The following is a 13244-nucleotide window of genomic DNA, read 5'->3' as shown; positions in this document are numbered from 1 at the left end:
CTGTAGGGTTGCATGGGGTTGTTGTGGCCCAAGTGCAGGACATGGCCCTTGGCCTTGTTGAACCTCTTGTGATTGGCCTCAGCCCATCACTCCAGCCTGTCCAGGTTCCTCTGAAGAGCCTTCCTGCCCTCAAGCAGGTCTATGCACCCACTCACCTTGGTGTCATCTGTGAACTTACTGAGGATGCACATCGTCTATGATCAGCAGGAACTACCATCTCCCTCCTCCCTGCTAATAAAGTCCCCTCACTCAGACCCCAATGAATGGAACCCAAAGCTTTTGCATACTCAACATTTATTACAAATAGTATGAAATGGTCCCTGGGAGAAGTTACACGCTAGTAGAAGTCCCTTTTTTTTTTGTTTGCTTTTCCCCTCGCCCCTTCCCAACTCCATCAATTGCATGAGATGTGAGTTAAACAGCATTCCCCTAGCCATTTAAACAAATCTAGACGTGTGTGGGTAAAGCACAGATTTAACTTCTATTTGTATTTACAATACTTTACAAGCTATATTAAATAAATACGAGCTCTGCTACACCTCGGCATCTTAAATATGTACAACATGATTTTGCAGTCAGGTTTTTACTAGATAGATGTGGGTCTCATCACAGTGGATGTGCTGACTGTAACAAGTATCCCTGTGGCACAAGCTAGTAAGCACCATGACCAACCAGCCCTCAAAATAACAAGTCCTAGCCAATTACGTGCGGTAAATAATTTAATCCATTCTAACAAATTCAAGTCCTTAAATCTCAGGTCTGCAAGTAATTAGCTGTACGCTGATGACTTCAGGTTTTCCTCACAGTAACCAATGTAGTAAATAGAAGTACAGTGCTCTGTTGCTGACGGGAGTGATGCTTGGTTAGTAAAAATAGTATTTCAATGAAACTTCTTTATTTAGCAATATGTTTAACTCAGTACTGGCTTTACCCATGTAATGTGAAGAATTTAAGCACCAAAAAAGCACAAGTCACACAAGATGGTCAGTGTAGACGTATTTAGGCTTTCCTTGAGCATCAATGTTTTCAAGTAACAGAATCCAAAGCTGTGCCACAAAGGTGATGAAGGGGAGTGTTGGAAAGCCTGTTCTTGTTCCAAATGGCAGCATTTATTCTATGCATTATTTGCAACGGAATGGAATGTATTCTCACTTTTTAAGCTCTTTTATTGTACATGGCTTGGATTAGCATCAGCCCTGGCTGGTTTAGGAAATACATATTTTACCTCTCTCTGCCAGGAAGGGTTGTTTCCTACCCTAGGAGATACACTTCATGGAGAAGGCAGCTTGTCACTCAATCAGCAGCATTGCTAAACAATCCTGTGGGGCAAACATCCCCCATGATGAACGTTTCACGCAAGCATCTGGCCAAGCCTCATTCTCTTTCGGAGTTATTGACTTGGGGACTCAAACAAATGCCCTGCAGGCCACTGCGTATAAAATACGGCTACTTCATAAACTCACATACAGCAACTTTAAACTGCTGGGCTCTGAGCTACAAGAGATACTGAAATTTTCCCTGTCAAAAACACTACCACTGGAGAAGCCAAACTTGGTCTGCCCCTGTCTACAAGCAGGCAAGCTCTGCTTCTACTCCAGGCAAAGACTACATCACATCCAGAGATTCATATAGAAAGCCGCCACTGCCTATCCTCTGCCTACTATACAGTTACAGAAAGCTGAAGAGGCTTCAGACATGGGGCTGTCTGGCACCCCTCATAAGCACTAGGACTACTTTTTTTAAAACATAAAAAGCCTGTCCTAAAGTAACATAGCAAATGTATTGGTCCCACACACTTGGAATCTGTCTGACAAAAGGTAACGTGCAAAAATTACGTGCAATTGCACATGTAGCATGTTGGTGTAATTATTGGAACCCTGCTCAGAAATCTGCAGTTACAGGAGCATCTGCTCAGCTAAATGCTCCTGTATGTAACCAGAGTAGTCACATGGGTATTTTAGATGCAGAACACTAGTTACCAACTAAGAAGTCCAAATACTAAGGTTTCCACATGATAAAATGGTTTAAGAATCAAATGGCATGACATCTGGTTCAATGGTAAGAATCAAGAGGTATCACACCTAACAGGGAAGACGGTTAAACAGGAGACGAGAAGTCCACCTTCACTTAGGAGCGACACACCAGACAGTGCTCACGTGGCCTTTTTCACTTCCAGGATTCTAAGCCATTTTTAAAAAAGATACATTTCACATCTACTTACAATATTACTGTGATAAAATGCCCAACTGTGTAATATTATGGAAATACATGACGGCAGTACTGATTGTCCTAGTATATACTCAGTCACAATAAGGAAGTACAGCTAGAAATGACCAAAAGCATCAAGCAAAGCTACTTGAACTGAGACACTGAAACTTTTCTCTTAAAGACTGAACAATATTCTGCTGATTAGGAGACGGTACTCTCCATAGGTAGTCATTCAGTTTATCCGAGTCACTATATGCAGTCAGATAAGGGGTAAGCGTGTGTTTGCTGCTGGCAAACTTTGCAGGAGTGCAAGAGACAGTTTTGCTGCAGAGCATTTCAGGAGCTGTGTCTGTGTTACACAGCTCAGGATCCGATTTCTTTGTTTGGTTCCGAGAAGGCTCCAGGTCAGATCCCTCATCTTCAGACTTTATTTCCACATAGTCATCATCATCCCCTTCCTCTTCAGTATCTTTGAAATTCGAAAAGTAGTTCTGGGTGGCCATCTGTGCTGTCAGAGGGGAAGCCTTGTTCACTCTCAGGACCTTCTGGGAATCCTGCAGAATCATATCTGAACAGTTCTCAGGGATCTGCTTTCTTGTATCAGGCCCCATGGATCCCGAAGCAATACCTGGCGTTTGACGGCTGTTGAATCGGAAGTTCCTATTTGAATGGAGCTTTTTCTTGTCCATTTCATTAGGATACACAATTGCTTCTCCAGACCTGTTGACCACAATTGAGGAAGATGACTGTGACCTGCTGTATGCCTGGGGTTTTACGTTGCTTACTCTTCTCCCAAGGGAGTTGTAAATGTGATCTTGACGTAAATTTTCTTTGTTTGGTTGGCTTATAATGGCGCTCCACCTCTGCGCTGGGACGTGTAAACGGTTAGAAATCTGAAGGGAAGGTACCGAACCAGCTGATGGCAACTGCCTTGAATTGCTTTTAGTACCAGCTTCTGCATACAAGCTCTTAGATTTTGGGTCTTGGGATTCAGGCCATGGAGAGAAGTCAGCCAGCTCACCGTTACTGTATGTAGAATGCAGAAGCCAATCTGCTCTTGAGCATTCGCTGGCAGCCTGAGAATGGGGAGAAGATGCAGCCACAGGACTGGAAAATCTCCCAGCTGATGGCTCCTGAGGAGTGGCCCAGGCTTCCTTTTGGACCTTAGGTGAATTTTCTCTAAAGACAATTTGGTCATAAAGCTGGGAATATTCAGCTATTCTGGCACCTAGGAAGGAAAGAGAATTAAACTTAGCAGAGGCAAGTAATCCATTCAAATGAGTCCTGTGAAAATTTAAAAATCTCAAAAATACTTTAAATGGGTCAAAAGAAAAGTTTACAGTATCTTCAGCCTCAGCAAAGTAACATGAAACAAAGGAGGCTGGAAAAGCCATGAATCACATTGCATTTCAGTACATTGTATTGTGAAAGAGAAACGTAAAATCTCTTATGAGAGCGAACAGTCATGCAGGAAGCAATGTAGCATACAGTTTCAATAATACACTACTTGTTTACATGTTAAAATGGAAAAGAACATTCTGAAAACGGCTTGGGAAAGAATATATTTGGGGACTTGTATAAATATCTCAAGAAGGCAAGATGACCTGTGTGAAGTCTAGTTGCTCTATGTCTTCATTTCAATTGACAATGGACAAGAATCATTCCAAAGCTGTTGCGTATGGACAACAGTACTTCAGGCACAATTTCTATGTTCAGTCTCAGCTGAATTGATCTCTCCTGACACTACTTGGTTATTTCTTCCCAATTTTATCAAGTGAAAACAAGAACTGAGATGTCAAGGACTATTCATGTGAGAAGCAGTCACAGAAAACTCATGTCAGTAGTAACACAGAAAATGCAACACTCAACTAACCAGGTGGAGAATATTCATAATCTTCCAATTCAGTACACAAATTTCACTAAAAAGTTACTAAAAAAAATATATCTGTATAGAAACATTAACATACCAATAGCAGGACCCCCTTGTTTCTTCTCCTCCAGAATAGCAGCAAGATCTTTGTGTTTTAGTTTCTGTTGTCTGCTACCTGGTTGTTCCTGCTCTGAACTTTTAACTTTCAAAAGCTGGTTAGCCTTCTTAATTTTTTGACTGTACTGCCTTGCCATCATAAAAACTCTGTTCTTCGTTTTATCCACAAGAGCCAAGTCATTTTCCATGCCCTCTGCATGTGCGTGAGACAGAACACTGTTGGCGGATTCAAATGGGCTATCTACAAAAGGCATCTCAGTGGAGAAGGAAGATCTGTTCAGACTCATAAAAGAGTTCTCCTTGCACAGTGTAGTGTCTTCAAGCCTGAGATTAGCCTCACTTATGGTGGCAGCCCTGGGCTTCACGTTTTTGGGGAAGACAGGAGTTTCAGGTAGAGAAAGGGTAGACAGGGAGTACTCCACATCTTTACTCAATTCAGGTGTACTACCAACATGCAGTCTTTCTTGTGTATCATCTTTACAAACAGGAAAGGCTGCAAGGAGGCGGTCTCTTGTCTTTTCCTCATTCTTCTTGATATAGTTCTCCAGGTCGTTCCAAATCTCATCTACTTCTTCTGAGAGTTTATCTGCTGCAGATTTATGGGACAGTGAATCCGAGTTGGAGGAGCTATCGACTAAGCTCAAATAGTCATTGTCAACAGGAACACGATGATAAAGACTTTCATCTTCACTGAACTGGAGACTCTCTTCAGAAACAAACTGACGTAGATTGTCACAACAAGCAAAGTCTTTGTCCAGACCCAGAAAACTCCTTTTAGAGCATTTTAAGGAGTCACGTTTAAAATTCAGTAGCGGCATTTCTGGAAGCACTATGGTGTCATAGATATTGTCTTCAACGATCCTGAGCTCGTCCAAACTTGAAGCGGGTGCTTCTCTACTGAGTAGTATCTCATCTCTGTTAGCACAAATGGAGGCCCTGTTTTGATTTGCTATCCTCTTTTTAGAGGGTGAATCTAAAGTGCTTTTGTTTTCAGCCTCGTAGAGAGAGTCCCTAGCAGATCTCTGGGGACCGTGGTCTGGTTCCTCCCTTCTTGTCAGACCCATCAGCTTTAAGTCTTCATAGCTTATATTATCATAAACATGTTCAATATCATCGACAGTCAGCTCTTCTGAAGATTCAGGATATGCATTCATACTGCTTACCTCTGCTCTCTTCACTTCCCTTCGAGAACCATGCTCCCCTATTTTATACCTTACACTGGCTGGACACATGTTACTTTCACCAGCGCTACTGGCTCGTCTAACAATTTTGTGACGAGTGGGGCTAGAACTCTCACTTTGATGCCCTGTCCCCAAGTGCCAGCTGCATGGACGCCCAGAAGGACCCCTCCTTTCTCCACCCACAGATGAATTAGCATTGGATGTAGACACTGATGGTACAAACATCTGATAATCATCTTCATCATCTTCATTGTCGTAAGGCGGGCGCCGGCTGGGAAACAATGCCTGCCTGATCTGGTGGTCAGTCCAGATATTCCTGACAGAGGTACCTCCCCCCAGGATATTCATGATTAGTGAGTTGCTCTGGGAGGTGCTGAATTGTCCATGTGACTGTGGCTGTCTAGTTGCACAAGAGAAGGGAAGATCAGTATTCAACTGGATTGACTCCTCATCCAAAGGGTCCTTGGAGCTCTGTGGAAGTTTGAAATATGTAGGTAATGTTAGCCAATCCCCTATAATAATACAGCAATTCCCTCCACTCACAGAACCACCATAGCACCAACATGTCCTGCAGCATGGAGCCAGGTGGAGATGGGCAGGGTGTGCAGGTTCCTCACCAGAAAGTTGAGGAGCCAAGGTGGCAATGCCAGACTACTTTGCATCCTAATCCTCACCATGGCTCAGAGTTCACTCTTGGCATTTAATAACATGCTACTTCAAATACAAGACGCTGGCTTATGTTAGCACACAAGTAATTAAAGGTAAATTTGTTTGGCAAGAGTTAGATTAAACCTTTGATGCTAACTCCGCAGTTTCACAGTTGGATTAAACTAATCTGACTTTGGGCTTGTGCCAAAAGTTTTGTTCTTCTTTCTTTCCCATTGCCTATAACCTTAGCAGAAAGGTATGTTATGCCACCAAAAATTTCATTTTCTTTTTGGAGTAAGTTTTCATCCAGCCTGCTAGTGGATCTAACAGCAAGGCCACATGCCTGTTAATGCTAGCAGGAAGGACGCTGGTTTGGTTAGTTGTTTTTCTTATTCTTTCCCCCAACCCCAAAATAAAAGTCTTTCATCATACATATGAATATTTCCATGCTATGTATATCAATACGTAATAGAAGGTGACTTATGTGATTACCTCAGAAAAGCACAGATTTCTTTGACATAGCTATGATGCACAGCAAAATAGAAGTAAAAAAAAAATTACCTACCTGCGTTTCACACTTGCTGAGATTAACACTTCTCCGCTTTTCAACATTTTCAGCTGCTTGACTATTAAGTCTTTTTCTTCCCCCTTTTGATTTCTGCAGTGAGTTTTGTTGCACTCCCTGTGATTTGGAAGAAAACAAGGGTAATAAAATCTACAGTTCTTTGTATAGTCATCTTCAGAAATAATCCTAGTAGCTAAAACAGACCAGGTATCCACACCAGGAGGACAAAATGCTCATGAGTTGTCAGAGCACTGCCACAACAATGATTCAGAGTCTAGAAAACTCTCTTTACAATAACTAATTAAACTATATCAATCCATACACCTTGTCAAAAAGAGATAAAAGCAGTATCTTTGTATAAAAATACAGATGTAAAAATACATGGAAATTAGACATGGGAAAGGATTTAATTACACAGTTAAAGTTAGAACAGAAGAAGGTGGTCACAAAAATAATCAATTTTCAAAGGATGTGGGGAGGTGGTGTGTTATGAAAAAGGAAGTGAATAGTCTCACTATCGCTTGCAGTATTGAAAACTCTTAAAGAGGTCTAAAAAATATGTCATCGTCCAGCTTCCCAGAAAAAAACACAACAAACAGAATGCCAGAATGTTACACGTTGGGCAGTGTCCAAATTAACTCAGAGAAAAGAATTTCCCACGTGGTAGGAACAGGGAGAATCTGAGAAGGTTTTGTTGCCACACCTAGGATTAAATACCAAACTATTATACTTTTTTATAGTGGTATTCTTTTGCACTTACTCCTTCTCTTGTACTTACTCAAGTCAGGAAGAGGGAGATTTATAAGACACTATACTACACTGATACAAGATATTTTTCTCAAAGATTTACTATGCAAGTAGTGTAATTTCAAAGAGGAAATGTCAGTAAAGCTTCACAGAGAATTTCAATAATACATTTTGGATAATTCACAAAATAAATGGACCCCGCAAGGATACAACTTCAGCATCAACTAAAGGAAACAAACTGAAAAGCTAGATGTTTTTAATACAGCCACATTTCAAAGCTAGGGTTTTAGTCTTTCAGAAGTACTATATATGTGTAGAAATACGCAGAGTGGGAAAAACTATGACCTGTGCACTAGTAACAGATAAACACTCTCATGTTCGGAAATCCTACTCACAACTTGTCACATTAAAGTTCACAAGATCCTAGCTACTGCCAGCAGTTCATCGGTCAAGAAACATCACACAATACATGACAGTGCCTGAATCTTAATATTCAACTCCTTGCTTTGGAGACCTCAAGGTACTCTCTCTGCATATGGCATAACAAGGTTTCTTTCATAGCTTTAGCTAGAGAAGCAGGGAAAGATCAGTTGTGTGCACCAGGTAAAAGCAATAGCATTCTGTGAGAATTAGGCTTGAGGGCTGCAAAGGACTAAGTAAAATCTCTTTCAAGCAGTGAGGATTTCTTCCTCTGCATAGGAGCTAATTTTATATCTGCTCTGTTAAAGTGCAAAAGTGTTGTGCTAAGTATAAATAAATATATTTCTAAGGAAAGAAAGCTGTAAACACTAGTAACACATTCCTGCCTCCTTGCTTCTTTTACAGATATTTTGAATTCCACTTCCATCCTCCAAAGGAAAAAAAGGATTTTATTTTTTGCCCTATTTTTCTTACCTGTTCAGACTCTTCTTCATCATCAGCATCAATCTGTTCTGTAGCAGAAGTCTGAAGATTTTCTTCCTGATCACTGCTGTAGGCTGGCTCAACGGATTCTTGAAATTGGCTCTCCAGCTCACTGGGTTCCAATGGAACCTTTTTCCTAGAATTCAGTAGTGCTTCATTTGATCCTAGTTTGGTGGCTTGAGACAATAGGGCTCCTTCAATACTGATCCGCTTAAAAAACAACAAAAAAACCCCACAAAACTTTGATTTGACAATTATAGAGATTATATATTTTAATAAGACATTATTACATCAGACTTAGAGGCAATGTTTAAGCTGTGTTCAGTTAGCTGCACTGAAAGGAGATTTATAAAGAACAATGTAAAACATCATTATTTTTCCATACAAAATTTAGAGCTGAAAAAAATATTTGCAAACCCCCCTGCCTCAATCATGGGATTCAACGTTATGGCATCCCAGTGAACTTATACCTAACATGTCCTGTTTATAAATCTTCTACACATCCCCTCCTTAAATTCCATCCCTACCGAAACCCTAGGACTTGAAATTGAACGTGAGACTTCCAGACTGCAGGCAGAACTTCATTACAAATTCTTATAGAAAATGTAAAAGTTCAAAATGCTCCTTTCCATCTGCTTAAGCTGTATCTGCTCTGTTTGGTCATGTATCATGATTTATATATATGTCATATGCCAAAACTTTTCAGTCTTATTTAATAAATGTAAAGACAATATGCCCCAAAGAATAAACACTATGTTTATACACAGCATTTCCATGATTACAATGGTATTTTTAAGTACGCTATAGCACTAGTAACTCATTGCTCTGTATTATAAAGTACAACAATATATGGATCACTTATTTTTTCCTTATTACATATTCCTGAAATAAGTTAGCTGTATTTCTATTGCTTTCATTCCAGTAAGCTTACTGGAGATGCTAAACAACATTTATGGTTTTGTTTCCATTCTTAAAATGAACATAACCAAGAAGATGCAGATTTTACAGTAAATACTGAGCTCTAAGTCATTTGAACGTGCTAAAATGAGAAATATAAGAAATGGCTTACTTTCTGCATATCAGGATTTATATCTGAAAACAGAAAAATATATGTCATCGTAAGTGTATAATCAAACTGATGGCAGTCTATGCCCATTTTAGTTCTACACTATTATATCAATTATGAACTCTCACAAGGGGGTTAAATGCAGCCTATAGGGTCTCAGATAAAACAGAAACAGGATGAACTTTACCACAGTTCCACTTGAGGTCCTGATTTTGTAACACCGATATGATATGGGCAACTACTCACAATGGCCAAGACTCTGTGTGTTCAGTTGTCATTTGCCAGGGTGTTTACAGGGACCAGAACCCAAACGTGTAAAAACAGACACTAGATTTAAATACCAAAGTTTAGGGATTTTTACACATTTCCTCCTCCCTCTCCCCCTCCCCATTGTATTTAGAGAAAGTTCTAGGAGAAGAGTATCTATCTTTATTTGTTCTAGGAAGTACAGAAGCACTGGGTCAATAAACAGTAGACAAAGTAGCTTACCATTTGACTTCATAACTTTATGGACTCTTGATGAGGGTTCTGAAACAGACAACATGTTTAAGCACTCTAACATCCAGAAGAAAGATATGAGCATCTTGGCCAACTTCTAATAACCAGATACCAAAATTTAGGTTTCTGAGCCTATGAAGGGAAGCTAGACTCTCATTTCTTACCCAGTTTCCTCACAGAAATTATTTGTTGAAGTGTCAAACCTATAGCTGTTACCAAAGAACCTATATGTTTCTTAGTGCAGTATCAGCTGCCCTCCATACAAGAAGACACATGCAAATTTTTATCTCATGTTAAGATTCCTTCCCTAGAAAGATTTCATCACTTCTGTTATTGCTCTAAGTTGATGGAAGTTTCCTATTAGAAATACATGTGAAGTACCAACAGCTTAGCAGGGCTTTAAAAGTGTAAGTAGCTCAATGTTACATATGAGGCCATTCAATCACTGTTTTGTATTATTCCTTTTACAGGTAAAGCAGTACCAATACAATCCTTCACCTCAGAAACAAAGGAGAGTATTTAAAACCTGTTTGTTTCCCAGATAAAAATGCTGCTGTATGACAAACCACTACATCAGTACTCTCATGAACTTAGTAATTCCCAATACACAATGTTACACATTCCAAATTGTGTCAGAAATATATAAATATAGAGCAGCTGAAGAGGGGAACACAGAGACTGCAGTATGAAGACACCCAACTATTCAACCATTGGTAGTGGCTTCAGGAGGAAATGAACAGTAATTATGGATGTATGTTTCAGCAAGGAGGGTAAAAAAACCCCAAAGTCGGCATAATTGCCTCTATTATCCATAAGGCAGACAGAATGCTAAGTAAAGATACTAATCATGTTTTGAAACAGCAAGTCTAATAATCATTAATCAGCCATAATCAAGATGGACTCACTTCTGAGTAATTATTCTGGGGAAAGAAGTGTCATATTTAAATAATTTGACTGGCTTTCCTGCATATGCATTCTATCATCTGTTATAAAGTACCGACTGTTCTTTATGCATTCACCATGAAGAATGTATATCCATGAAATTAAATGCAAACAGTAGATTAAAAAAAATATATAAATCACACAAACAACAAATGGTTAGTAAAATGCTCCATCCACATTTGAGAGATATTATGTCATGGAGTGCAGATTAAAAGTTAACCAATTCTATGTGCCCAATTTCATCCAAGCTTAAACAGCCCTGCTTGTTTTCCCTTTTGTCATTCACCTGATTTCCTTCCCACTCTGTGAGGAGCAGTGCCTTCTTTAGGCTGGTACAATGATTTCATTTCTCCCTCAGGGCTATAGTGGAAGCCTGGGTGATCTGCAGAGCAAGCAGAGGCACAAGGAATAAGTGTGACAAGGATGTCACTTCGCACACCTATCAGCTATCTTCAGAGGCAGAGGCAGCTATCTTCAGAGGCAGTACCATCATCCCGTTATGACTGATACAGTGGCACTTCAGAGCCTGAAGCAACACGTGCAAGATAGGCTGCTGTAGGGTAACTGTTAACCACTCAGCCATGGGAATGATTTGCACATGTGGTTGTGCCTTGCTCCAGATGGCTAATCCAGTAATGTCTATTCTCTACCATCCTGTCTGTCTGCCAGTTTCTCAATCAGAGCCCTCCTGACCAATTCCCTAAAACAACTATGTAAATAAATAACAAGCTTGCTTTACTCCAAGACTTGCTCAGCATTTATATCATATCTTGTTTTCATTTACCCACACTGCTAGGGAACACTGGCAACAGGAAAGGCTAACACAGTGAGCACCAGCAAAGGCAGCAAACAGAAGATGCAACAGGAGGGACCGTGCAGGTGGGGCTGTTACTTAAGAGTGCAGGCAGCAGCATAACCCTGTGCTTTCTAATGCTGTCTCCTGGGACACACACAGGTGAACTCTTCAGACATGAACATAAGCCTTGCTGTCCTCCAGTTGTAGGTTTGCCAGCACAAAGAAGTCATAACACTGCTAAATACTTCTTCAAAGCTTATTGCTAGCCCATCAGAAGTTACTAGCCAAATGGAGTTTATGCTACAACATGGGAAAAATCATACATGTGGTCAATATAGAGTAAGAGAGTGGCCAGTGTTTGCAGGTCTCATCGGGCTCTTTCTTGCTTATCATGAGATACAACTTGTTGGTTATCTGCACCCAGTTTTGGCTTTTCCACCAAGGTCATAATTCAAGGAACATAAGCCTGGCCACCTTCTGTCTGAGATAAACCCAACAGTTAAAGTCAAACTTCTGAAGATGGTTTTATTATTTTTTTTAAAACAAAAATGAAAAAGAAATAACTTACGTATGGCATCCATTTCTAGAATTGCTTGCTTGGCCTGAAAAGGTCACAAATGAAAAAGTTAAAGTAGAAGTGCAAATTACATTGCATGTCATAGTTAGCAATGAGTTTATATGTAAACAACAGCAAGTTTAATTTTTTAACTAATAAACATAGTTAGTGGCATTACTTTCTGTCTTTCTCTGCATATTGAACATGTTAAATACCACGACGTATTTTCAGGGCTTCACACAATACCCTGTTCACTGCACCTGGCAGTTCCACCTTGCATGCCTACCCCCCTTCTGAGGAGGAGCACATACCTATGGCACCCATTTGTGTAAGGAATTTCTAGAGTATGTAGTGATGGCACATCTGACTGAACAAACTACTTTGGCTGCAAACTATTTTGGCTGTGCTGTTCTGAGATCATGCTGCACATTCTGGGTCTCCACCATGGAGATCCAGACCTCTAAGTCCCAGAGTTTAGAGCTACCGAAACATATCTCCATATTTTTCTGAGATTGGTACAAAATGGTACAAAAATAAAAGAGCTCATGTTAGTAACCCGCTTGCCCTTCTACAGTTGCAGTTCGGTAAATTTCCACTAGGTGTCAGAGAGGGACTACTACTCAATCCTTCAAAGGCCAGGCAGAGAGACCTCGAAGCTACCAACTACTGGTTTGTCAAAATGGAAAAAAAAGAAAGTGTAATCTCAAAGATGTATTTGGTTCTGTGATTTCTCTGAGCAGAAAATGGCTTTACATATTTGCTTACATGTTTTTTCCACAGATAGAAAAGCACCATAAAAAGAAAAACTCTTGATGCAAAAGTTGAGATCATGCTGTAGTTTTGGGGTTTTTTTTAAACCTAATAAACTGCAGTGAGTATTTATATTGTAAACATGGATACTAGGATAAACATTATACCTCCAAGAAACTCTGTCAACACAAATATAATAGAAGAATTAGTAATAGCAACTGCTAATACTTTTTTCTCCCACAACTTTCTTTTTGTTCCACTGTTGAAAATGAGCTAGTAGAGCACCGTGTAAGTCAGTCAAAGGTAATATTTTTTTGACATACAGCATAAAACTCAGTGAAAAAAAGTCAGGGAAGCTCATCAGTGAAACTAATTACTAAAAGCCGACAGTAGACTC

General features: G+C 39.9%; 1 protein-coding gene across 3 annotated transcripts in view; it reads right to left on the bottom strand.

The window, feature by feature from the left end:
* Positions 1-277: 277 nt before the first annotated feature.
* Positions 278-13244, bottom strand: part of PLEKHG1 (pleckstrin homology and RhoGEF domain containing G1) — a 134658-nt gene continuing 121691 nt past the window's right edge. For 2 of the 3 annotated variants that reach the window (XM_061988981.1, XM_061988979.1), the window contains exons 13-20: positions 12110-12143; positions 11032-11127; positions 9795-9833; positions 9309-9331; positions 8231-8449; positions 6590-6706; positions 4176-5847; positions 278-3436 (exon numbers count right to left, since the gene is read on the bottom strand). In XM_061988981.1, coding sequence (XP_061844965.1) covers positions 2343-3436; positions 4176-5847; positions 6590-6706; positions 8231-8449; positions 9309-9331; positions 9795-9833; positions 11032-11127; positions 12110-12143 — 3294 coding nt within the window. In that variant the 3' untranslated portion in view covers positions 278-2342. The remainder of the gene's footprint in view (positions 3437-4175; positions 5848-6589; positions 6707-8230; positions 8450-9308; positions 9332-9794; positions 9834-11031; positions 11128-12109; positions 12144-13244) is intronic. The other variant, XM_061988980.1, reaches the window with a different exon arrangement.

Source organism: Colius striatus, chromosome 2 (assembly GCF_028858725.1).
Source record: "Colius striatus isolate bColStr4 chromosome 2, bColStr4.1.hap1, whole genome shotgun sequence".
In the NCBI taxonomy this organism is placed as follows: Eukaryota; Metazoa; Chordata; class Aves; order Coliiformes; family Coliidae; genus Colius; species Colius striatus.
Note: the sequence above shows the minus strand (reverse complement) of the source record. Positions and strands in the feature narration are given on the sequence as shown.